Here is a 27,912-nt window from a genome sequence, read left to right as displayed (position 1 = left end):
TCTGAAAGTATTAAATTTGTAACCACTCCAAACATTTTGCATCCTGGCTCCTCAGTAGCCCTCTTCCGCATTCCTTAGAATGGTTTATGAGCGATATTATGGATTTCCTCCCCAATCATACAATTTAGCTATTAAGTACATATGTTTAAAATATGTATTTCAATATTCGTCTGATAACACATATTGGGTATAACTTGGTATTATCTTGGGACCGTGTTTATTCCACTCTAATCTTTTCAACGTTTGCAGCTATGTATGAAGCATGGTGAAAGCTGAGCAGAAGACCATTGGAATGCGTGTAAATTCCTTTCCTTAGCATGTAGCCCTGTTTAATGGCACGACACCGGGGCTTTCTTGAAGTGTAAGTTGCTGATTTTACAGTTTTACAAATCGCCTGAATTCTTACAGATAATAATAATTATAGCAAATTATATAAGGTATGTACGTACGTGCTTATCATTCACAAAAACCACCGTCACACTTCGTTGTTATTGATAAGATGATTATGTAAGTGTTTCGAATGTTTTAAAGAAACACGTTGTTTTTATGGATTGATGTGCAATGATATGATCACTTTGCTGGATGAATATTTTAAAGTAACATGTTTTCGATCACTGGTCAAGTGCAGTCCTATGATAGTAGCATGGCAGAAAGATTGTAGTAGTCGGATCTAGCAAAAGGCCTCCTTAAGCCCTATTGTCGAGCGATAAAACAATAGAACATTTGCTTTGACTAACCGTTTGCCACTTAGTGTGTGACTTCGCCGCCCCATTTGTTGTGGCAACCGTTACTTGCAAAAACTTTCCACCGCGCGCACAGAGGGTCTACTAAAGCACAATTTTGTTAGGCGCGTTGTAATGAAAGTATCTTGCGGTAAGCAGCCAGTGTGGCATAAAGTACGCGCGTGTTCTGGCTCCAGCTTAGAATTGCCCATGTGCTCTATCACTATCTAGTTTCTATTTGGGCATGATTCCAGTGTTTTTGAGCTTGTCTCAAAGCTCAGGCTAATTTAAATCTCGATATCCTCTATTTCCAGGCGTGGTGTATCAAGAGAGTCTAGTACAACCCTTACGCAGGATAATGCACCCTGGGGAATGAACACGCCTATGGGCTTCTGTCCATTATCAACACTGTCCAGCCACCATTCTCTTCTCTCCTCGAATAGAGAGTATGAAAGCACTGAGGGTCTACACTCTTCAGGCATTTCCTCCGCTGATAGCTGGGCTCAGGATGACGTGAGTACTGAGTCTTGTTTGTTTTTTCATTCCAGTATCACTGAACTCAACTGGGACTAGCGGCCTGTATACCAACTTGTTAAGCAAAATTGATTCTCTTTGGCCTGGAAAACGTCAACCCTGTCTAGCATCACAACCTTGATTCTCGCCACATCAAAACTAATGTTAATTAATTAACAGCACGGCATTTTCGAGATGACAAGGCTGTCTCTGAGACCATCGCACCGTGACCGAATTTATATTCTCGGTTAACTTTGTCATTAACTGACAACAGATGAAAATCGCTCGTGAGAAAGCAGCATCGATTTATGATTTTATGCCATGTATAATTTTATGCCATGTTAAATATCTAAATCACGCTCAGGAGTTTGACAGGAACGCTACTCGGAAAGTTCGCAGCATGTTTGAGGAACTAGAGACTGCCATGTTTGAAAATAAAAACTGTTAGTTTATTGTCCGTCAAGATCTTTAATTTCTTATCTTGCAGTTGCTATTCCATGATATTATACAGCTTTAAGAGTTGGTTGCAATTTGAATTGTTATTAAACGGTTTTGGAAAATGTGCTTTAAATTTTATTCTCAAATCACCCTAGAAATATTTCCAGGCATCTCAAGAAACTTAGAGCGTGAAATATCTGAATGGACGGAAATGTTTCCTCACTATAGGTATTATATCTCTACTTGACTGCTGCCCGTAATTTTATTTGAAAACCAAAAATGAAACCGAAATAAGCTAACAACAATTACCGCGTACAATTAAGCTTCGATGCGACAAATTTTAACTATTAGATACAATCAAAAGATATCAGTGGGGTCTCACTGACATACCTCTTTCAGGATACTGGGGAAACAATTGTGTCTCCCCACGGAGAACGGAACAGAGTTCATATCCACGGACTCGGATCTAAGTAAGCAGGAACTGGACGCCCTGCTAGACCGGTCCCTTACATTGCACCAGCAGCATCACTCTGATGTGGCTGAGCAGTGTTCCCTATCTGCCCTCGTTTTAGCGGGCACCAAAATTAAACAATTTGAAAAACCTCCCGTTGAAGAAGAAATCTTTGCATCAGGTATGTAAGTAGACTAGACGTCTAGGAAGTAATCGCCCGGTAATCACTTAATCGGTTGCAGTTTAGAATTAGAATAAAGATAGCTTCAGCAGCCTTAAACACCAAATTATATACCAGTAATAATTTTATTTTCTGAACATTTTATTCTGACTATTGAACTCTTTCTAAACCTAAAATCTGAGAGCGTTTGATTTTTATTTTGAAGCGTTTCTTGGTTTGCCTAACAAACTGACCTCACTCCTCCTGACCAGAGGGAAATAACGAAGAATATTTAGCCTACGATAAACCTGATTCTTTTAGTTCTGTCGCACAAGTGTACTACAAGTATCATCAAAAACCAGGTTAGTTTGGTTTGGAGTACAGTTTAGATTCACCGCTAAAAGACAAGCTGACCGTTATGACTTGCTACAAATACCCTATAAGGCACGATACTATATCATTAAAAGCAATTAATATAAATACATAATGCACCATTCCTACTTTTCAGGGTTCCCACCGATAACTCCCAAGTCTCACAGAAAGCATACAATTCACAGTTTAGTGTTTGTATGTCTTTGGAGCGACTGTATGAATGCCTCTGAACCACTTATCGCCAAAGTAAGTAAGCCTAATAAAACTTGTCTTCTATGAAAGCTGTTTTAGACTTATTTCTGAATTTAAATCCTATTTAGCTGAACGGTTAGATCCTAAACCTTTCAATTGAGAGGTAGTGCTGCTACTTCATACCTATGTAGCTGTTTTAGACTTATTACTGAATTTAAAATCCTATTTAGCTGAACGGTTAGATCCTAAACCTTTCAATTGAGAGGTAGTGCTGCTACTTCATACCTATGTAGTCTGTTGGTATCGTAAATATGCTAAATTGGTGGTCTTTAAATACCAGCTGAAGACTCCGTCGGGTCCCGTGGTCGGAAACCATACGTCTTGATGGTTAAGGCCAGAGGGGGGGGTAAGGGGTCAAAAACATCGACCAAAATATTATTTTCTAAATCAATATAATTTTTGATGACAAAAACATTGCTGCTATTCACATATTTGTAGCTGCTTAACTTATTTTAATAATTGAGGTTAACCGATTTTCACAAAATTGACTATACAACATTGAGGTTAATAAAATTGAGGTTAATATTTTATTACACTCCATAATTTTTTGTTATTTCGGTCAGCAAATGTTAACTCTAAATTTTAGGTTCATAATTATCAGAAAAAGTAATATCCAAACGTGATTAAATGAGGTTAACCTCTTTTTTTAGATATAGCGAGAATAGATCAAATGATAGAGCTATTATTTTCATCGTTAGTTTACGGTAAACACATTTCTAAATAGATGACGTGTTGATTGACTTTCTTTCATCTTGGTTAAATGAAAAAATGAGGTTAACCATCAAATTTTGGTACCGTAGGGAATATACATACGATTCTTACTTATGTAATGTACCACAATATCGCAGTGAGGTATCTATTGGTATCACAATGCCTACAACTATAATCACGTGACAAAGGTGATTTGAACTGACCATATTTTAGTAGAAGATTTTATCCGTAAATGGCTAAAAAATGAGGTTAACCTCTCATTTTTTGAATATCTGACCAGTCAAATACATGTTAACCTCAAAAACTTAATCGTTACATTGTGGAAATGTTTTACTACATATATAATAACATATTAATAAACCAATCCCAGTATTATATGGTCTAAAGCGAGGTTAACAACCAATTTTTTACTACTTTTAAGCAGTAAGTGTTTACAGGAAGTCTTGGTTAACCTCATTTTTTACAATACAAGGACATTAAATACTGAAAGTGGCTAAAATCATTGAGGGGATGGCTAGGTCTGATCAAGCAAACGTTGTTAAGTGTATAGAAAGTCCTAACTAACGAACTGTGATACATTCCAGTGAATATTCAAAATTTTGAAAAGACTAAGTTGCATCTATCTCAAAACACATTTTGTGACTTTCAGTTCCTTAGTTGAGAAAACCAGCCGCTCCCTGATATTGAGATTTGGTACAGTGGTTCCTTGGACAACTATCTAGACATTAGATGCAGCGATTTTTTTTATTTGACTCGGTTCTCGAATTATGAGGTTAACCAGCTAAATTTTCCGAATTTTTGACATGGTTAACCTCATAATTCGATAACCGAGTCAAATAAAAAAATCGCTGCATCATAAATGAGGATAATTGTCCAAGGAACCACTGTACCAAACCTCAAGATCAGGGAGTGGCCGGTTTTCTCAACTAAGGAATCGAAAGGTCAAAAAAGTTACAGCCGTTTAAAGATCCAGTTTAACATGTAATTACAGGTAAACCTCAAAATTTAGCGCGCGATATCTCAGGAACGCAAGGTCAGATTTTGATCCGGTTTTTTTCTTCTTGTTCGTCTCCAGCAGCTATTATCAAATATGTGAAAACTAGAAAAGTGCCATTTACCCCCCCCCCCCCCCCTCTGGCCTTAACCAATAACCGTCAACCGATGAAGCCTCGGACGCTAAATGATGGTATACACTTTCATCCGTAGCTCACCTTCAAATCTATCGGCTCGATAATTCAAACTTCGATAGGCAACCCTTCAAATTTAGGCAACCCTTGGATTGAAATCAGTTTTTAAATGTATTAACTATTGAATTATACAATTTTGCAACTATCTATATACCAGAGTGGATATAGTTACTAATCTGATATCAATTAGTATGTTCCTTTACTCATTCGTATGCTCCTGCTTACTGTAAAACATTTGTCTCCAGATCTGCACTGGAATGCTCCCAGATATCCTGAGCAGACGGTCTCTGACGAGACCCTCTCTCCTACCCCCTAGTCCTCTACACACGGGCTCCTCATCACGGGGTCTACAGGACGTCATGACCATCAGAAGGGTTCCTTTACAAGAAAGAAGTAGTTCTCAGCAAACGTTAGTTTTTTGGTCTTTGTACATTTTTCATGAAGTACTTAATTATGACGAGCTTCAGTTTGGACGACGCAGACTTTATAATTCTTCATAATACTCTTTGACTGCCTTTATATTATGTATTTATCAGCTTCCTACCATCTTACACTGGATCTGTAATCCTTCTCTAATGATAGATTATCAGTATCTACAGGGACATGTCATCTCAAGTTGGGCGACCCCAATCCAGCAGACTACCCACAGTTAAGTCGGTCAGTGGTCTCGGTAGTCTCCTTCCTCTCCGTCAGAAATCACGAGAACACCTCCTTCCTCCTGTCGACAGAACCAAAATACTTGTAAGTATTACTTTGAAGGATTTAACTTCCTCCCTAAAATTATGGCCCATGTAAATTGTAAAATCATGGTCCGTGAAGCTGCCGCTTTCAACGAAAAACCTTTCCAATCCATAGATCTTAGTATTTTTATTATATTGTTGAGTGTTGACTAACATGAAACTATAAGACATTTCAGTCGCCGATATTCAACGCCTCATCAGCTTCTGAAAACATCTCCTCTGCAGGATTACGTGGTCGACAACTGTAGGTTCAGTTAGATGATTTACTGACTTTAATTCGTTATGTTTCACATTAACATAATATGTACTCTGCCTTTTTATATAAGGTTGAATTATAATTTTATGAGGTAAATGGAGTACATTCTTAGAATTAATCTAACGTCCGGTCGCTCTCCAGACGGCAGCAGCCGAGGAGGTTACCTCCCTTGACATCAGACTATGAGCCGTCAGAACACTTCAACCCCCGCTCCGTGGGCAGGAACGGAGAGTCACGTGCTGCTAGCGCTCAACCTGAGGATGTGTCGCGGTCAGTTCTTCGCAAACTTCTTTTCCACCCGCCCTTTCCCACTTACCAATGCTGTTAAATTCGCACTAAACGTATTATTCTAATTAAATTCGCATACGAATTTTTCTCTGACAATTGCCGCATTTAAAAAAATATACCAAATACGGGAAATCACGTGCCCGCATCAAAATGTTCACGATAATTGGCTTTGTATGGTGGAATATTGCCAAAACATGTGCTTAACGCTACACGTGCGTGGTTACTGGTTAGTGACTAGCGTGGGTACTGACCAAGATCGCAAGGGGTTAAATTTAGCTCATACCCGAAGACGTTATGGAGTAAGTTACTAACTTCTCTTTATAAACTTGAAATCATTTAATTTCCTCCACAGTCTAGTCTACTTGTCGAGATTTGTAAGTTTGAGATTTGAAGTATAACTTCACAATTCACATATCCAACTAGATTATACTTATAGACTCGAGAATGCTGCGCGTTTCCACAGCCGCATTTTTACCGAATTTTCCGCTCATTTTTTGGCGAATTTAACAGCCCTAAAAGTAAAACTTGAAGTTGTAAATTGGCGAATTATTTGCGTTTTTGAGAACTCTAAATACGCCGTACTTTTTGACGAGCTGATTACGAAAACAGCCGCGCTAATACCCGGACTAAAGATATGGTCGTTTCCACCCAATATTACAGCGATTGCATTTCAGGCGGAACGTGAGAACGTTTTACTCTACGGACGGTAGGCCAAACACTACCAGTACCTTTAGGGTGAGTTTTCTCGGGTTTTTTAATAGTTATTAAGTTATAAATCTTCCGTAAAACCGTAAAACTGGTTTAAAAGATATCAAAACAGTGCCAGTATCGTATCTTGTATGCTTTAAAGTTTGAATATCACCAAAACTATATTGATCACGATAGAGTAAAAACCGCTTCCGTCCAGGTTCAAACAGCGTTAACTCGACGACCTCCCTCTACCAGCATGACCCGGAAATACCAGAGCATGGCTCCAATAGGACTCGAAATATTTGGGGCCAGCACCGGGACTACCGTCAGTAGTAAAGGTCAGTAGTCAGTAGTCAGTAGTCAGTAGTCAGTAGGCGTAATCTAAAACTGTGGGATCTGTCCGATGTATATTCAATACTGTGCCTATACAAATTGAATATTAAGCATTTTTTGTATTTGATTATACATATTCAATTATTTGAACTTAATAGTAACTATACTCTTGAGTTATAGTTGGCGTAATCTAAATAAACAAAAACTGTGGGATCTGTCTGATACATATTCAATACTGATTCTATATTTTTTGATTCATCGGTACACCGTGCGGTGGTGCATTGGTGCATTGGTGTGCATCTTGGTCCAGATTTTTGATGCAGTGAAAAACAGTACATAATATGTATCAATTATATCATAGTTTAATTATATTTATAACAGTGAGTAATATTTCACTGACTGGTAGTGATGTTTTTCAGCTGCTGATTTTATTTTTAACCGTAATTTCAACGAAAATACGTTCGTTGTTTGACTTTTATTAGTACAATTAATACAATAAATTATAATTATAGCTTCATCATTTAATATCTGAGTACATCAAATGTTAAATAACCACCTTTAATAAATTTTAGATAACAAAAGTTTAGATTTACCACCTTTTATTGATATGATCAATAAAACCTTTTAGGCTGCTGGTTTTCTTACGTACCTACAAATCTGGAGGCGTACCAAAACTCGTGACTGCAATTTACCAATCATGTTACAGCTGCATTAACCATCATAACCCTAAATCGCTGTCACTTGTCAATAATAATATTGTCTGTAGTTGTCCTTACAACATAGGGAATAACCGTATGAGGTTTGGGAACAGAGCTTTTGACATGTCTGAGTGTTCCGTGACGTTTTCAGGCTCATTTAGGGTCATTTCACGAGTACTTGAGCGGCCATTTACCTTCCGGGCTTACGAGTTCAACTCCGTAATTAATAGGACTATTGTCATCAACGTATTTTAATAGTCCAATCAATACGTCAACTTCCAGAAATGCCGCTGAATATATTTTTTTCAAGAACATGATACAGAATTGCTAGTTAGAATCTTTAATGCTAAATTAACCATCTTTTAAGAATGCTCATGATTAATATTATAACATGCATAAGATGGCAAACTCTCTCTTCTCTATTTTCACTTTTCACAACCCCATAGATGATTTCCAAAAACTCGTCTGCTTTAGACCTCCTAGAGTACGAAGAAAAGACAAAAGCAGAACGGTATATCTTGATCGGATGGTGTGTCCTCGTCCTTGTGATGAACCTAGCAGGGAACTCTATCATCCTTCTCTCCACAATCCGTTACAGAGCCATCAGACTGGACAGAGTCAGCGTCCTCCTCATCAAGAACATTGCTGTTAGTGACATTCTGCTGGCAGTTTTTGCAGTGCATCCAACCCTCGTGTCCCTTATCTGGGACAAGTGGCCGTATGGCACATTCCTGTGCAGCATGTTTGCTAGCCTTGGTAATTTGTGTGCTATCTCTGGTATCCTACTGGTATGTGCCATGCACATCAGCAAGCTCCTTTCTCTTCTCTACCCTCTACATTCCATCGGACGAACCACTAGATCTGGACATCGGATCAGTATTTCTATCTGGCTCCTCTCTGCTGTTTCTCCCATCACAAATATCATAGTGGACAAACAAAGCTTCTACTTTAACTACAAGACTTACAAGTGCTGCTTCTCAGCTACAGCCCCCATAATGAAGTGGTTATTACCCGTCAAAGGTTTTATATTCATTATAATCCCCAACCTTCTGGTGCTTTGCACCACCGTAGCTCTGTTGAGCGTGGTAAAGAAAGCCACTGGGAGGGTTAATAGACAGGGCATTGTAACTGCACTCTACGTAGGCTCAGTCTACCTTATTGCTTTCCTTCCCGTGGCGCTGTACGTGACATTTAATCTGAATAACGGAACTTATCTGACTTTCATGTCGCCAGCAGCGCAACGTTTCTTTGATGTTACAGTTTATAAGTTTGTGTTTAATGTTACTCTCGTTAATGGGATATCTAATATATTTATTTATTATGGTTCTATAACTAGTTTTAGGTTATTCGTAAGGAGGGCATTGTATTATCATTACCAGCGTTTGACACGTTTTCCTAGTTTTGGGCGTTCAGAAAGTTTTTAAATGAGTTAAGTGGTTGTCCGTGTAATATTTTCAAATATTTAATCTTCCACATTAAACTATTATACGGGATATCATTTATTTTATCAAATTAAAGTATTGTATGTAACAAAATTTAGGTTTGGGTCGTAGACGGGGTAAAACACAGAAAGTATGGGGTAAAACACACAAAATGAGGGCCAGGTTAACTACTGTTCATAAATTAATACACCGTTAAAAATTGTTTAAAAACTTAGTGACTCTCATTTTGAAATGAGGGTCATTAAAAATATCAAAAATTTTTGTAATTTGCAGATGCATTACTCTTGAGTCGCAATTAACATTGGTTATTTTAAATCAGCAACTCAACTAAAACTGCTTCATTTGCTTCCTCCTCCCCGTGTCGGTTTCTCTGATGCTGTCGGACTGCATGCTTCTGAGTTGCGGCGTACTGGCAGTATTTGCATTTGAAGGGCTTGTCTCCAGTATGAATTCTCTGATGAACCTTGAGGTTGTAATTGCTTGCGGAGGTATACTCGCAATCCAGGCATGAATAAGGCTTTTCACCGGTGTGAGTTTTCTTGTGTCGTGCAAGACCACCACTGTAGTGGAAAGCAACTGGGCACTCTGAACATTTAAAGGGCCTCTCTTTCAAGTGCAGCAGCTCGTGCCTTCTTACTTCCCTTTCAGTGTAGGCAGCGTAGGTGCAGTGTTCACAGTGAAAACCCTTTTCCTCTTCAGTATGGTGCTTCATGTGCCTTTTGAGTAATTGTTTTGTGGTTGTAGCGTGCGTGCACTCAGTACATTTGAAAGGTCGTTCACCCGTGTGCCTTCTAAGATGGTTTACCAGATTATCTTTTCTGAAGGTAGCAAAAGAGCACGTGGTACATTTGAATGAACCAGCTTGGGAGTGCCTCTGACGGTGCTTAGCTAAGTCGTATTTAACTGAGGTTTTGTACGGACATTCTGAACATTTCAGTGTCTTTTTCTCATGTCTCCTGTTGTAGTGCATGTCTAGATGATTCCGAACGGAGGAGGTGTAAGAACATTCTGAACATTGATAAAGATTGTGATCAGTTGTGAGTCGTTCGTGTTCTTCAATGTGCTCTAAAAATTCTTCCTGAGATGTAAGGCTTTCCGTGCACATTGGGCAGAGGAGGGCCTGGAATTGTGGTCGTCCTGGTAACTCTCTCCGCTTCTGTTTAGCTTGAAACCTCGTTTGAACGGCCACAGTGTTTGACATGTGATGATTTCTAACATGAGCTATGAAAGTTTCGTCAGAAGATAACCACATCGTGCAAATTGGACACACAAAATCTGTTGTTTCATCATCTGACTCTTGTTTCATTGGTACGAGCTCTGCTTTTTCAATCACCTCCGTCTTTACCTGAGCATTTTCGATGTTAATCTTCTCAGTTCCCTTCAAATGTGTTCCATTAATCTCAGTCACAATTATATCTGATCCAACAACTTCTGTCACATTCATCTCTGTTTCATGTTTTGTAAGATCTTTGTGTAATGATGGAGACGAGTTCACCGGAATTCTTCAGAAGCTACAAGGGTTCTGTTCATTCAATACTCCTGTTGGGATGTTACTGTTTTACCCAAATTTATTGATGTTATCGCAAATCATACAGATTACAGATTTATCAAATTACATCAAACGGATTGAAAAACTCAGAATTTAGGATTGGTGTTCATTGTTTCGAATCTGAGAAAAACTCATTAATAGATGTTAACGCATATCTCATACTTCACTTAATTCTCCCTACTACTCTATACAGTGTATACTATACTCTATAACATATACATGACTACACACACTCTACCTGAAAGGAATTTCTCAGAAACAGCAAATTTCATCTTAGAACTAAACACGATTATGAAGAAAATATGTATTAACGATATAATGATGACGCAAAATGTTGAATATTCTAGTTTTAACTTTTATGACATAATGATTAAATGATGAGTTCTTCTAGTTCTCTAAAGTTACAATGTTACATTATTGTTATAATACACAAGACTAATATATATAAGACCCCAGCTAGACAGCACGAAACGCGTCATGTTATCGATTACGAGATGGAGTCTTCGGTCTAGTTAGACGTCACTTTCTTCTTCTTTCGTCCTAGCTAGACGGCACGTAACGCATCTTGTAATCGATAACGTGACGCGTTACGTGCCGTCTAGTTAGGGTCTAGTTAGGGTCTAGTTAGGGTCTAGTTAGGGTCTAGTTAGGGTCTAGTTAGGGTCTAGTTAGGGTCTAGTTAGGGTCTAGCCTCTAGGGGGTTTATCCAGCGGCAGATACGCAAAAACTATATTAATACTTTCGAGTCGAGTAATATGAGAAAAATGGAAGTTGAAGAAAAATGGATAATCCTATATTTATACAATCACCATAGAGTATAGAACTCGCATACGATCAATCAGCGCTAGGTTTTATGCCAAACTGCTCCTTTAAAGTTGGAGAAGACTGTGTTTGTGCATCCATCAAGATTGAAGAAAGGATCAGGGCAGAATGTAAACCAGAGAAAACGCGGGGCTAGTGGCTACCAAACGTTAAGAAAACACGGAACACTAATATTAGGAACAGAAATATAAAGGGTAATATAACCAAATCAACTGAATCTGTGGAGTGTGTTATTAAGCTCGGTGGTACCCAAATATGGAATAATTGGGCGCAATCCTTTGAGGGTGAGAGGGAGCTACATTCCAGGGAACTGATCTGTCAGTACGTGTGCAGTTCCCGTAAACACTTAGCATGCACTGGAATCTTGAAAATGGTAATCCAATCTGTGGGGGTGTTTACTTTCGAAGTGTTTCAAATCGAATTCATCCTCAGCTAATAACGAGGTAGATTGAATTAGCGTAAATGATAAAATCGTTTGACACAGTCTGACTTAGTTCCATCGTGTTCAATGGCCAACTTAGAAACAGTCCGCCAAAAGTTTAATCTCTACTAGATTCATTTAAATTTCTTAAGATTGAGTTAATTCTCCTTTAACATTTGGTCGGCTCACGACTATCACTCGTGAATCATAGCTTTATTGCGTTTATTTTTCCTCTCGATTGAAGGATAGTGAACCGATGCTATGGAATAGCGATGACTCTTATACTTATCCTTGGAGGTCTGCTCCTTCACTGATTCAAGTGTTGACATGCTTATGTAAATTAGGGGAATGATAAAAGGGAAACTTTTGCTGAGCGCGTCTTCAGCTATTTCCTGTCGCAATCTGTTAAATTCAAGCTCTCCAGGGGTAAGTAATTCCTTACTGTCCTTGACGAGCCTCAATAAGTCCATAAACGAATCCGGATTATACGGCTTCTCTGCACAGAGGTTCAGTTGTAGATAAATTCGTCGGCTAAATGAATCCTCAATATTCTCACCGCCCCAAGGAAACACCTCGCTTGCCAACAGATGCGTTACTTTTTCAACTTGTTCGCTTACATTTCTGTTTTTATCCTCATCCATGGTTACTATTCGTCGTATGATTTCTTGATGTAACCAATCCTTGCCTCTCGTTTTCACTGGCGTTCCCCGAGGGATTAATTGCCAGAAGTGGATGGTTTTCTACTCCATCACAAGTAATTCTGTAGGACGGTTCCTCCTCAATCATCTCCTCTACAAGTTGCTGGAACAATATTTCCTCCAACTCATCAAACGGCAGCTCATCCGAGGAAGATAGTAAATATTTTAAAGTTAAACCAAAAGAGAACGTGTCCATCATAGGGGTAGGTTGAGCTTGTTTATTTGCTACAAGTTCTGGTGCCATCCAACAGACGATGTCGTGACAATCCATTCCATGGTTTTTACACGACAAATCGCGCATTGACGTTGTCGGAGGGATGCCAGTTTGCTCACTGTACCAAAAGTCCGTCAAGACAAATCCACTAGGGTTCAACAGCGGACATTTCACCAGAACATTGGAGGGTTTCAAGTTCTTGTGTATAATGGGCGTGGGGGTATTCCTGTGAAGGTACTGCAGGCCACTTGATATATGTTTAACAGCTCTCTTAACAGAGGATGCCATCATGTCGCCTGTTCTCTCCGCAAACTCCACCAAGGTGTTTAAATACTGGTCTTGTACCACATACGTGACCGGGTCGAATAAACCTGCCTCCTGAACGACAATATATGTAGAAATATTGGGATGGTTTAGAGTCTGCAACGTCTCCCAGTCGATTGAGTTTGACAGAATTTTTGATTTTATAACTTTTATCAGAACTTCCTTCGGCTTTCTTTTAGTAGTGTTCTTGGAGCTTTCGAATATTTTTGAGCTCACACCGTAAGTTCCCTTGTAAACTTTGGTTTTCAGAGGACCCGTTCCGATCAAATCTCCCAATTTCAGAACATGCTCTATCTTTACATCTCGTGGCATCCTCCACCTCTACAAAATATTAAAGCGTTTAAAACTTTCTAACAATACAACCATTACAAGCATTAAAACTATAACTGTAATCTTATGTCCACTACACTAGATTTAAGAGTTTTAAACTAATTACAACACTACAAATCTATTACATTTATTGAGGTATGATCCCGAGCCTCAAAGCTATGACAAATGACAAGGCTGCAGGCCAAACGCCCAGCAGTGAAGAAGCAGAGAAAAAGAGAAAGAAGCTCTCAGAAAAAGGTACTGTTAAATCAAAAAAACCTATACTAAAGATTAAAGATGTTTCTAAAGATGTTTCTAAAGATGTTTCTAAAGATTTTTCTAAAGATTTTTCTAAAGATTCTAAAGCCCCTCCAAAGAAAAATGCCATTAACCCAAAAGCAGTCCCCAAGTTTAATCCCAAAGGGCTGTGTTGTCGCTGTAAAAGTGATAACATGGCCTATGAGTCCATTTCTTGTCAGATTTGTAAAGACGTTTTCCACGCATGTTGTAAGGATAAGGCTGGCACACTTATGCCCACGTCTATTTGTGCACGGACTTTCCTGACGAATATTTTGCCAGTTATTCACAAATACGGTAATACATATTCCCAAAGATATGGTGACTTTGGCTGGACATGTCCTAACTGTAAGAAAGCTCTCCTTGCAAAAACTGCTGTTAAAACTGCGGACTCAACTTGTAATACAAGCATGGATAGCACCAAGAGTGTGGCTAGCACTGAGAGTGTGGCTAGCACTGAAAGTGTGGCTAGCACTGAAAGTGGGGCTAGTATCACCACTGATACAACTTCCAGCAATGGAGATGAGAAGACATTGATTGAAACTTTGAGCAATTTTAAAGTAAGTTTACTGTCAAGTGTAGAAGAACTTATTTCCATCAAACTTAAATCACACATAGATTCTCTGCTCACAGAAGTACCAAATCTTACACAAAGATCCAGCACCCCTAGTAGTGCATCATCTATCCCTAGTAGTGCATCAGCCCTAGCCCTGCAAACATCTAGTTCTTTAAGTGCTTGTCCAATGAAGTCTACCAGTTCACTTTCATCTTCAAAGAGCTACAGTGTTGCGTTGTCTCCTGAATCGGCTATAGATAGCCCGACTAGTACTGCTACTGAGAACTACATAGAACTAACCAAGAAGGAAACTCCTATGCAAAAACTTCCCTCTGACAATATCCATAATAATGCTCCTGATAATCATGTTATCGTCCTCAATGTAGAAGCTAGTAATATTAATCTTGAAGAAGCAGGAAAGCTAGCTAGCAAAGCCCTTGGTACAATACCCATGATCTTCTTGACCCCTAAACCAAAGACAGGCAAAATTGTTATCTCCTTCCCTTCAGAAAAAGATAGAGAGGACGGGAAAATAGCCCTTGCAAACTCATTAGCTGTAACTTCGTCCAAAATCACTGTTAATGATGCAAAGAAAATGTTCCCGAAAGTCACAGTTACGAATATTCCAAACAACTTAATCTCCCACATTGTCTCTGAAAATCTATCAGTTCCTGAATTTCGAGAGAAGGTTAAAACCTTCATGGAAGTGAAGCTTCTGCAAAAGAATCAATATGTTAAAGATTTGGTGACCAAGCATGATAGAACATTTAAAGTTGTGTATGTCAATTATGGAAGAGACTACACTACTGTTGGGATTAAAGTGTCTCCTGATATAAGGCATTTCCTGTTAAACAATCAGTCCATTTACATAGGAAATTCCAGATGTAAAGTAGTTGATAGATTTGATCTTAAGCAGTGCTTCCGATGTCAGAAACTGGGACACATTTCATCTCAGTGCCAGGAAACTGATGTTATTTGTATGTATTGTAGTGCATCACACATAACCCGGGCTTGTCCCTACAAAGAGGTCAGAAGAAGTCACAGATGCACCAACTGCTCACACTCCACTTATGAATCATACAGAGAATCTTGTAACACCCATCACTCTGGTGCTGAAAACTGTCCCATCATAATGCTGGAGAAAGAGAGTCTTCGACAAAGAACAGAGTACTCAAAAAACATGTAAAGACTACGCTTCTCAACCTAAATGTCGGACTCGTGGGTTGAAAACATCGTGTACAGTACTTCGTGAGTAGTACAGTACTTCACAACGATAACCCGCCTCCCCAACCAAATCTCTTAAATGTCGGACTGTTTAACACGAGGTCACTATGTAATAAAACTGCACAAGTATTTGAGCAACTGTCTGACTCCAATATTAATGCCTGTTTCCTGACAGAAACTTGGCTACGTAAGGGAGATACGTCAAAAATAGCGGAAATTAAAGACCTAGGTTATAATATTGTTCACCAATCTAGAGCTGGTAGAGGAGGTGGTGTCGCTATTGCCTTTAAGAAAGATCTTAGCTTCAATAAACGCCCTACAAAGACCCATAAATCCTTCGAACATGTTGAGTGTGTGCTGAAGTCAAGTTCCAATGACCTTCTTCGTTTCTGCTGTGTCTATCGATCTTGTACGGCTAAAATGTCCAAAATGACAGACTTTTTACGGGAATTTGATGAATATCTTGACAGTCTAACTCACCTTCCAGGTAGACTGATCATTGCTGGAGACTTCAATATCCATGTCGAAGACCTCACTGATCCTGATACGATAAATTTTACCCATCTCATATCAAACTATGGCCTCATCCAGCATATTTCCAGTTCAACACACATTGGGGGTGGAATCTTAGACCTTGTTCTTACTAGAAGCAATGCGTGTGATATGTTGAACATAAAAGATATAAATGTAGCTAAAACAGTAACAACATCAGATCACTACTTCGTAAATTTCTCTATTGCCTTTCCTCACCACAAAGGAAGCAACAAAGAAGATATGGTGGGCAGAAAGATATCAGATATAGACATGAATCTTTTCAAAGAGGATCTGTTGCTATCTGACATAAATGACCCCAACAAGTTTATTGACTGCAACTCTGCCACAGAACTCTATAACAAAGAACTTCGCAGAATTCTTGATAAACATGCTCCCCTTATCTGTTTTAGCATTAATCCTGATCAAAGCAAGTGGGTGGACACAAAATGTCAAACTGCCAGAAGGAAACGAAGAAAAGCTGAACGTGACAACAGGAGACTACAAACTGCAGATTCAATATTGGACTATAAAAAAGCTGTTAAGCATGCTGAGGCAGTTATAAACACCACTAGACAGCTATACTATGAAAATCGTCTGCAAAGCTGTGAGGACAATAAAAAAGATACCTACAAAATAGTCAATCAGCTAATGGATCGGGACATATCTAAAAACTTGAAGCCTAATAACAAACCTGCTGAAACTCTATGTGAGGAGATGAAAGAGTTTTTCAATGATAAAGTGGAAAAGATTTACTCTGCCATTGACAATGATACTGCAGCTGACATTCTACTTGACCACTCAGAACCATTTCAAGGTGAAGCCTGGAGCCAATTTGAAACCATAAGCGACAATGATCTCAAAAAGATTCTTTCTGACCTTAACAAAAAAGAATGTGAAGAGGACCCCATCCCTCTAAAACTTCTAATGCAGTGTTTTAATGAAGTTAAACCAATTGTGTCATTTATTATCAATGACTCACTTGTCACTGGAAAATTTCCGTCAGTCTTAAAGAGTGCTCTTGTCAGACCAGCCATCAAAGATGATAAAGGAGATATCAATAGCTTCAACAACTATAGACCGATTAGTAACTTACCTTTCCTCTCGAAACTCATTGAAAAGAGTGTCCAGAAACAGATGACCAAACATCTTGACTATCACAATCTTCATGCTGAGCATCAAAGTGGTTATAGGTCAAATCATAGCTGCGAAACTGCAACCCTTACCATCTACAATGATCTTCTTTGTATCAGTGACATGAAAAGCAAGGTTATCCTCCTCCTTTTGGACCTCAGTGCTGCTTTTGATACTGTAAATCATCACTTGCTCCTAAAAAAACTAAAAAAGGACTTTGGTTTTGAAGGTACTGTTCTCGAATGGTTTACATCATACCTTAATAACAGATCCTTCACAGTAACTATTGATAAATCAAGATCAAAGAGATGCTTCCTTAGAATTGGAGTCCCGCAAGGTTCAATTCTAGGTCCAATTCTGTTTATACTTTACACAAAGGAGCTCAATCAGATCTCAAAGAGACATGGATTTAACATCCATATGTACGCAGATGACACTCAACTGTACATTGAGTTTAACCCACTATTTCGAGATCTGTCAACAATCGAAGAGAGAATAACAAATTGTTTTGAAGATATTAAAACCTGGATGACCCAAAATAAACTCAAACTGAACCAAAACAAAACAGAAGCTCTTGTAGTACAGACCAAGAACAGTTACTCTTCATGTCCAGTCGATTCAATACAACTTGACAATGCAGCTGACCCTGTGGATGCATCCCGCACAGTGAAAAGTTTAGGTGTCCTTTTTGATCAATTCCTAACATTTGAAGATCAAATAAATTCAATTATCAGTTGCTGCAACATCCATCTGAGGAACCTTCGAGTTATAGGCTCAAAGCTTAACTATGATCTAAAAAGACAGCTCATTCACTGCCTGATCTTTTCAAAACTAGACTACTGCAATGGACTCTTATACGGTTTACCCGATCTTCTCATAAAGAAACTCCAGAAGGTACAAAATTCCTGTGTTCGATTCTTGTTTGGTTGGAAAGCTATCAAAAAATTGGACAGTATCACTCCATTCCTGAAAAAAGCCCATTTTCTTCCAATACGACAACGAATAGAGTATAAGATTGCTCTAACCGTGTTCAAATGCGTCAACAACATAGCGCCGGAGTATATCACCAAATGTATTGACATCAAGAGTCAACCTGTACGTGTACTAAGAACTGAAGAAGACTATTTCCTCCTAAATGTTCCTCCTATTTCAAACTATAGTAAAACCGAGAGAAGTTTCAGCTACTGCGGACCCTCTGTTTGGAATCAGCTTCCTTATCAATTGAGAACACTAACTGATATCGTCTTATTTAAAAAGAAACTAAAAACTCATCTCTTTGAAAACGTATTTGTATAAGTATCATGTATTACCTCTCTCATAAAATCCATACTTCATAAAAATAAGTTCTTATGTACATGTTACTCATGAGTCGCTTTAGATGGTTTGAACTGAATCTTTGGGTTTTGAGTTCTTTATGGCTATATATAAAGCGATGTATAAATTCCTACTTATTATTATAAAGGGTCTCAATAAGAGGTCTCGACTGCCTAGGCGTCAGACCTTGGCAGTCGGTAGTTTTCCTCTGGCCCGGGATCAGCTGATGTATAAATTCCTACTTATTATTATAAAGGGTCTCAATAAGAGGTCTCGACTGCCTAGGCGTCAGACCTTGGCAGTCGGTAGTTTTCCTCTGGCCCGGGATCAGCTGACCCTAGGGACCAGAGGATAAAGGTGTAGAAACTATATGTATCTACAAAACTTTCAAGGTTGTTTTTACAAGAGACAGGGCTTGCTGCGCAAGGGAAGAAAAGCGGGAGAAACACTCACAAATTATACAAATAAATATTATAAAACATAGCAAAAAGAAATTCAAACAATCCTACACTACTACAAATGTTTATTACATACTACAATGTGATACATGATAATTATATGCTGTATAGACAAGAAACAGGGCTTGCAGGGCAAGAGATGGATCAAAGGGACTAGTCACAGAGTGTAATATACAGTGATTCAGCAAGAACCCATTGCTGAATCTGGCACACAAAATACCACAATCAATACAAAAATATACAATATTATATCAAACAATATGTTTATACAAGAATCAGGGCTTGCAGAGCAAGAGAGGAAAAATAAGAGAAAACTACCATCAACTGTATATACCGTAGTCCATCAGATAGGTAATCATTACTAATACACAAATCAGCAGGGCTAACAACAATATAAAATCCATAATAAATACTCAATCTACCCAATATACGAGTTAAAAATTGTATAAACAAGAGACAGGGCTTGCATAGCAAGGGAAGAAAAATAAGAGGACCAGGTAAAAAGTGTTTATTAGAGTACCCAGTGAAAATTAAACTAAAAAAAAAGAGTATTTACAGTGTATTATACACTCAAATATATTATATGTCTAAGACCATCCTGAGAATCCTGGCTGATCCAAGCAGAGCTGTCTTCTGGAGATTAGAGATGCTCAGATTGCAGTGGACTGCGTCGAGGTGTTTACGAAAGTTTATGGTGATAGTTCCTAATGCGCCTATCACCACAGGGACGATTGTGACCTTTCGTAAATTCCAGTTCTTCTTAATTTCTCTTTTCAGGTCTTGATATTTCAGAATCTTTTCTTGTTCTCTATCCAAGATCCGGGTATCTCCTGGGACTGCAACGTCAATGATGGTTGCTGCGTTGGTTACCTTGTCTACCAGGAGGAGATCCGGTCTACAGTGTTCGATAACGTGGTCCGACTGGACATGGAAGTCCCACAATATCTTGACTTGTCCGTTCTCCAGCACCTTCTCTGCCCGGTGTTCGTACCACCTTTTACTGCGTGGGAAGCCGTATTCCTTGCACAGACTCCAGTGCAATGCGGCAGCTACTTTGTCATGCCGACACTTATATTCTGTCTGTGAAAGTTTTGGGCACCCATTCAGTATGTGGTCTATTGTCTCGTAATGATTTCTGCAGAGTCTGCAGAGGGGAGAAGAGCCAGGTGTTTTGTCAATCCTGTGCTTCACGTAATTAGTCCTAAGTGCTTGGTCTTGGGCTGCTATCAACAATCCTTCTGTCTCCTTCTTCAAATCTTGTTGGGTGAGCCAGTTCCAAGAGGTTAACGGGTCTGCTGTACCCATCATCTGCCTTGGGAACTGTCCGTGCATCACTTTAGCAGTCCATTTCTCCTTGCGGATTTCCTCGCGTTGTGTTCGGTCAATATCTTTCTCTATCTCTTCACCCAAGAGTATCTTGTCTTTGACAAAGTAGTCCTTCAGAGCAATCAGTTCTGGGTCTCTACTTCTCACCACATAAGTGGTGAGTGCATTCTCCTCTCTCTTAACAACTTCCTCTATACTATGTAGCCCACGGCCACCCAGTTGACGGCTGACGTATAACCGATCAACATCTCCTTGGGGGTGGTGAGCTCCATGTATCCTCATCAGTTTCCGGGTCTTGACATCTAAGGCTTTGGTCTCCCCAGCATTCCATGAGAGAATTCCAGCTCCATATCTTATCACAGGTACAGCCCAGGTGTTAATCGCTTGTATACTATTCCTGCCATGAAGCTGGGATTTCAAAACCTTTTTAACTCTTCTGATATACTCTTTTGTAACCAGTGCTTTCATCTCTTTGTGTAGTATATCATTAGCTTCTAGTATTCCGAGATACTTATAGCCGTCGTCCTCCAACTCATGGATCTGTTCACCTGTGGGTAGGGAGATGCCTTCAAAAACGGCTCTTGCTCCCTTCTTCACCTTCACCACGGCACATTTCTCTAGCCCAAATTCCATTTTTATGTCACTGCTGAACTCTGCTGTGGTATTAACCAGTGTCTGCATTTCGTCTTCACTCTCGGCATACAACTTGAGGTCGTCCATATATAGCCTATGCGACACTTTCGGTTGACCTCCTCTCTCCAGAGAGTATCCTATGTCATGCTTATTCAAAAGAATGGACAGGGGTATAAGACTAATGATAAAGTGGATAGGTGAGACTGAGTCTCCTTGGAATAGACCTCTATTAATTTTAATTCTCCCAAGGGAAACTTTACCAAGCATCAGGTTAACATACGATTGTTTGAAGGAGGCTTCAAACAGGTCTATGATGCATGAAGAGATGCCACACATGGTCAAACAAGATAGAATCCAGGAGTGTGGGACGCTATCATACGCCTTCTTGTAGTCTATAAACGTCATGTTCAGGTTCCGCTTCCTTCGTTTACAGTTCTTCAGGATGAGTTTGTCTATCATTAACTGTTCTTTACATCCTCTACTCTTCTTCTTGCACCCTTTCTGCTCAGGGGGGAGGAGCTTTTGCTGGTCTAAATGGTGGTAAATGGAATCTGAGATTAGACCAGTGAACAGTTTCCACATAGCTGATAAGCAAGTAATCGGTCTGAAATTGCCTGGGATGGGTCCTTTCGAGTGGTCCTTGATGAGCAGGTACGTGCGTCCCAATGTCATCCAGTCTGGGATATCAGCGTTGGTTAGGCAATTCATAAGTTGATCTGCAATCCTATTGTGGAGTTCTTTAAAGTGCTTTATCCAATAAGCATGCAGTCCGTCTGTACCAGGAGAGGACCAATTAGTCATTTTCTTCACTCTATCTGCAACCAGGGTGTTAGTTATAACAAACTGTCTCTGTTCATCTGCTGAGGCTAGTGCTGTTCTGACATCCGGTAACCATTCAGCATCACTGTTGTGTTCAACCGGCTGCTCCCATATGCTCTTCCAGAACTTCAGACAAGAATCCTTGTCAGCCTCAGGGTGGGAGATATCCTGTTCTTCAGGGTTTGTTTGAAGGTTTCTGTAGAACTGCCTCTGGTTGTTTCCAAACAACTTGTTCTGGTGGTATCGTTCGCATCTTTTATTAAATCTCTTTATCTTAGCTGCTTTTGCGCGAAGACGTTGCTTGAGCTCCTCAATGATGCATGGTATACCCTTTTTCTTCAACAGAGGGTGACGTCTGTTGAGCCCTTCTAGTATTTTTTGTTTAAGGGTAGTACCTTTCTTCTTCTCCTCAAGGTAGGAGATGTCTTTCCTAACCTGGGTAATCTTATCTTCGATTCTTCTTTTCCATAGTGGAGTATTCCGTTTCCCTGTATTCTTATTTGCAGGTTTTTCACCAAGTCTTTCGCTGACTAAATGTGCCCCTGCAAGCAATAGGGTGTTGATTTCAGTGATTGAAGAAGTTGGAATCTCTGCTATACATGAGTTGATGAGAGATGTTTCCTCCATAAGCTTCTTTCTGTTCACATGTCTCAGGGGCTTGGTTTCTATCACTGAAGGGTCTTCTAGGAGCCTTTTTAGCCGTTCAATGATTGCCTCCTTGTCAAAATCAGGTACCGTTGTGGTGGGGGTGAGTTCTTCGGCGGCGACAGTTGGGATAGTTGCATCCCTCAACGTCCTGATTGCTTGGGAGACTGTGGGTAAAGCTTGAGTTGTCGTTGTTGGAGCCTCTTCCACTACGCTAGGTGGAAGAGTACCTCGAATCTCCAGTAGTTCTATGTCTGAAAGGAGATTATTATTTCTGATTGACCTTGCTTGGTCTGCCAATCTTTGTTCCGTACAAGTGAAGAGTCCGGCATCATCCCACAGTGATCGGAGTCTTCTCCTGTAACCAGAGCGGGATGGTTGGCTCTGGTAATACAGCGTCATGAGCTGTATGTTGTCCTCCTTGCTCCACGTGTGCCGAGTGGAAGTCTCCGTGCGAGCCTTCCTCTCACGTCGAGCTGGAGGGATGATGTTAGGTTGTTGATCCTGCTCTGACCCATTAGTAGGGAGAGTAGGAGAGTTTGAAAAATTTGAGAGAGAATTCATATCATAACTGGGGGACTTAGTATACCCCCTAGAGAGTTGGCAGGGAAAACAGAGCACTGAGCGTTGCCCCGCGTCGCCCAGCTCCCCAGGTAGCTACCTCCTGGGTAGTAGACCCGTTAGTAACCATTTAACCCATGGCCACGCATCCTTTTGTCACGAGTCCACAACTTAAGATTGGGGGACTTCTGCGGGTCAGTCCATGCCCGATAAGAAAACCACTAGGTGTCAATTGCACCTAGTCAACAAACCAAGAGCTAGAGCAGAAGGATACAAGAATTTAACCAACGAGAGGCAAGAAAGGGAATTAACCGGGGGACAATTAACAAACAATACAATGAAATATAAAATGATTACAATGTTATAATTACTCGAGTATAGTAACATTATAGATAGTAATATTTCCAAAGGAATGATATTCTTTCAGTACCAGCAGTCTGTGCTGCTATGATATGGAATAAAAATCAGGGGATATATTATCTTAAAATACTGCTTTCTCAGTTACAGATATTTTTCTTGGTTTTTCCATTTTGTGCTTTTTTTTTTCTTTTTTTTTTCTTTTTAACTTTTTTTGTAATTTTCTTTTCTTTTTTCCCTCCTAAACATGAATATTAAGCAAGTACAAAATCTCATGAAAACATTAAGTGATGTTGAGAAGGGACATAAGAGCCTGAGGTTCTGGTGGTCTACAGGTGTTTCACCAGCTGTTTGATCAAGTTCTAGCCCGTTACTTGGACTAGTAACGGGGGAACTAACAGTGTTAATAGTTTAAACTTTGTGCTATAACTGAACCTCAGGAAGAAGACATCTGGCAATGCCAGGGAGTGAGTAGCTCTAGCCGGCAGCCATCCAATGGACTGCTGCCGTTACCGACCCCGGGGGTGCTGACCACGAGTATCAGCCTCGGACCCACTACTCACTAGCTCTGGTGTTCTGAGCGGGGGCCTTATTATTATTATTATTAAGATGTAAAAGTTGCAAATGAGGCAATTATAATTGAACAATCTACATGGTACAGCATGCACAAAGCAGTTAGCACTTCAGTTGTAAATAGTATGGCTCGGAGAGAGACGCGAGCTCCAGTTCTCTGGTCATTGGCTACGTTACTTTGTGATGAGGACCAATGACCTATTATCATGTATAATATATACATCATGTGGTTGTATTCAGAGACCGTCTCTTCGCTCGAGCTGCCCCAACATGATATGAAAATGTGAAATATTTGTTCAGAGAACAGCTTTAAATAGTTCATTATTCCGATCCGAGTCCAGGCGTGTTTCACATGGATCACATACTGTAGTGGCCGCTTTTGCCGCTTGTTAATGGTGACTGTTTCAGGAAGCAGGTTAGCAGTGGTAGATACAGATAACAGACTAGTTGTTGACGGAGACTACCAAGAGCACGGCACATCCCCCACCAAGACCCCCACTATCACAGAGAACGTGTTTACCAAACCTGGCCGGGTCTGGATTACTGGGGTCCAAGGTTTGTTTAGTACGTGTCTTATACTATTTCTGGAATGTTTACTAAATTTATAGAATATAGAATACCGAAGTTAAGTTATAGTGCTCATTAAAATGTAGGCTATTTGCTAGCCAACTGCAGCGCTGTGTTATTATATTACTATCGTACTGCTATTATATTTTACTATTATTATAGTTGATATACCGATTATACGGTACCTTGGTAATTTAGTATCGTCTTCTAACGTACCGTTAGATATAGACTCCGCTGATACTATCCTATACGACAAGAGTGTATACCTGGACAATCGCCTTTGGAGAAGCAGATAATCTAACTAGTCGGAAATCAACTGAAATTTTTAAGAAACAATTACTAAAATATCAAACATTTTACCAAACTGTAGACTCAGCATTTTACAGGTGTTTACTGTTTTCTAAGGAATTTTTCGCATTTGTAAGTCGTTTTGAGCGTAATTATTCCTGACAAAGTTTGCCAACGAGAAACTTTAAACTTTAGAAATAGAAATTTGTTTTCCCAAATCATCAAATCCTTTATAGCGTTTGTAGAATAAAAGTAAAATTATGTGTATGGTATACACATACACTGTATAATGTATATGTTTATTGAAACAGTTTTCATCAGACTCTGTATTCTTGTTTAAAGTACATACTCCATCTAAAAGAACCTCTAGCATACGTTGAAACAAAACAAAATTTACGAAAATTCCACTTTGAAATATATCATGAGAAATGGATGAAATCGTGTGGCATCCCATGAAAGAGTGTACGCTGAGCCATAGCTAGTAGCTACCCTTATGTCATAAAATGGTACATAAGACTGTAAGTTATCCAGCACAAATCCCGCCGGTGGACAACATGTGAAGCCTTGACGAGACAAAAAGAGATAAACTAAACTGATTTTAAAAGTCCAGCCTTATTTCATAACTTGTGATTGTATGCGGAGGAGTTTTGTAACCTTGACTTGTGGAGTGCTAATACAGTAGTTTTAGCGACATCGTCAAATGCAGCCCCCTGTAAGCATTTCATTTATCATTGCACACTAGTTCGTGATTATTGACGCGGACGAGGTTGAGAATAACACTAATCAAGCACTTTTTAAATAGTTGATGATTTAGGGTCAACATCTTACCATTCTGTCCCTTGAATTCTACATACGCTATAAATTGTATCGCTATCGCATCCAAAAGCACAGTTAACGGTAACAATTTACCTGGATTTTACACTTTTTTCATTCAGGCGCTGGGCTAAGGAAGAGCTCGAACGTAAGATGATGCGTGAGAAGCAGCACGTGGAGCACCACGTGATTCACTTTTCTCAACACCTGCCTATCAGATCATCAGATTTCAAGCGCAGCAACCCTTAGGATTACATTTGTACAACCCCTACCCTATCAGATATCAGGCGCAACGACCTCTAGGATGAAATTGATATGTTGAAACCAGATGTTGGTAATATGCTGCCGTCTTCAAAGTTTGGTGTCCAAATTGAGAGTTGAAGAGAAGGACTTACCGGAGATAACAAGCCTTCCCGGTATGCAGGTCCCAGCTTGTAAGAGGCGCGTATGGTACGTGGTTAATCCCAGGTGACCTATTGATCACTACACCATCGGATATCACTGCAGTGCAAGTGGAAACACGGCTTTCCATTTCGTCCGCAGTTCGTAATATTATGTTTAAAAGCCCAGGACATAAATCAGTCATGAACATCTCCTGAAATGTAATGGACTAAACAAGATTGATAGGAATATTCTAGCTTCATCCGAACCAAACTTGGACGATACTAATATTGCGTAGAATTTGACGCATGGTATTTGAAGTTGATAATCTTTAATAAGCTCAAGAAAGCTGTTTTTGTTTATTTTGATTTGACCCACTGACTATTGAAGTGTTATGGAGCTTTTGTTCCGACTTTTTGTCGGGTTTAACGAGCATAATGACCTAGTTGTTCATGATTTGTAAATCATGTACCACCATCCTGATGTGAAATGTCTGAGCTTACCACATTATGACATGACCTATGAATCTAATTCAATCTCTCACAATACTCTCCTCTTTCACGATTACCCGTCTTCCTAAGTCCTGACCTTAAAAGTTTTTCAGTAACCTTCGAAAAGTTAATCATTGAAAATGACCCAAAACCGTTTATTTCAAATTCTTTAAACAGTCTAATGTTGAACTCAAATCTAAATAAGAAAGTAGAGTATTACAGACACAGTCATGACAATCATCAGACATTGGAAATGGAATAAGTTGTTTATTTGGCGTTTAGGAGGACACCTTACTATTGCTACTTCATATTGGTATTTCGTTCCATTTAAGGATTTTCATTTTAATTGTTTAACTTCAAATTAGAATATTACATCAACATTGCTGTTTTACTAGTTTTTTTTCTTCACATTGAATAGTCAACTATAGATAAGTTAGATACAATGTATTAGTGAAAAGAGAAAAGGTTGACATCATTTTTATTGTTTGATAGTATCAAAATATATAAATCGCAGTACGGCCAATGTCTTTCTCAATAAGCTTGTCTTCTCTCCTATCTGTGTGTCATGTTCTCTGCTTCCTCGCTCTGTTTCTACCTAAATTTGTAAAACAGCTAGAAAAGAGCGCCGCGCACAGTACAGGCAACATGTATTGGCAAGCTAGGTAACTTCTTACTTCAGCTTCAATTTGCATAATTATGAGCTGGACTCGTTTGACTTGACGAATGATACTTCTTGTCACAAGTTGTAGACCTGCCGCGCAAGAGTGCGCGGCTAGGCTGTATCGTGGCTTTCGCCACGATCATACTACTAGTACTAACTAGTGAAACTTAGTGAAACGACAATGGGGGTCACGACGTGATTTACTGAGTGGCACTCGCCGCTCAGCCTGTCATTCCACATTCCGCCGAATCTCTATTTATGAACATTATAGCCTGGGGTCCTCAGGTAAGTCATGATCATGATATTGGTCCTCGCCTTGACCATTGCTAATGGTCTGGCCCGGCGCGCGCTACTTCGTAGCACTTGCCATCTTAACGGGTGATACTCGTAAAATATCTGTTCCATACTCGGCGCGCGTCCTGGTAGGTTGTAAACCTACAATTGCCATCGGGCCATAACATTTCGAAAAGTAAGCGGCGCGCGCTACTTCGAAGAAATTTAGACGAGTAACATCCGTCAATCCTCGCCTCATCGTCATTTTAGTACCGTGACGAAAGCCACGATATGACCCTGCACTCGTGCGCGGCGGGTCCACAACATGAGGCATGAAATACTCCATTACTCTATACTCTTTATTAAATTAGTGTAATATAATAGGGCGCCATTTGATTGACGATGTCAATCCGTCGAGAT

At 39.6% G+C, this 27,912-nt stretch overlaps 2 protein-coding genes across 17 annotated transcripts; both read left to right on the top strand.

The window, feature by feature from the left end:
• The first annotated feature begins 241 nt into the window (after positions 1–241).
• On the top strand, positions 242–27,110 carry LOC134812742 (protein FAM149A-like). Of its 16 annotated transcripts, none has more exons than XM_063820305.1 (15): positions 242–361; positions 1,037–1,235; positions 1,600–1,678; positions 1,841–1,901; positions 2,073–2,305; positions 2,557–2,646; positions 2,793–2,902; positions 5,052–5,215; positions 5,406–5,547; positions 5,723–5,790; positions 5,944–6,072; positions 6,765–6,825; positions 6,998–7,118; positions 24,427–24,573; positions 25,809–27,110. In XM_063820305.1, the coding sequence occupies exons 1-15, from the start codon at positions 333–335 to the stop codon at positions 25,841–25,843; spliced, it is 1,668 nt and encodes a 555-aa protein (XP_063676375.1). In that variant the 5' UTR covers positions 242–332; the 3' UTR covers positions 25,844–27,110. The 16 variants fall into 16 exon arrangements, with proteins under 16 accessions (XP_063676375.1, XP_063676372.1, XP_063676369.1 ...); XM_063820302.1 differs by having other exon boundaries at positions 243–361; positions 5,397–5,547; XM_063820299.1 differs by having other exon boundaries at positions 243–361; positions 5,397–5,547; positions 5,714–5,790; positions 25,809–27,108.
• LOC134812390 (C-X-C chemokine receptor type 1-like) lies at positions 8,235–9,153 on the top strand. Its single transcript, XM_063819787.1, has 2 exons — positions 8,235–8,917; positions 9,148–9,153. The coding sequence occupies exons 1-2, from the start codon at positions 8,258–8,260 to the stop codon at positions 9,151–9,153; spliced, it is 666 nt and encodes a 221-aa protein (XP_063675857.1). The 5' UTR covers positions 8,235–8,257.
• Positions 27,111–27,912: the final 802 nt, after the last annotated feature.

Source organism: Bolinopsis microptera, chromosome 3 (genome assembly GCF_026151205.1).
Source record: "Bolinopsis microptera isolate Bmic1 chromosome 3, MBARI_Bmic_1.0, whole genome shotgun sequence".
In the NCBI taxonomy this organism is placed as follows: Eukaryota; Metazoa; Ctenophora; class Tentaculata; order Lobata; family Bolinopsidae; genus Bolinopsis; species Bolinopsis microptera.
This window is presented reverse-complemented; position numbering and strand designations above follow the sequence as displayed.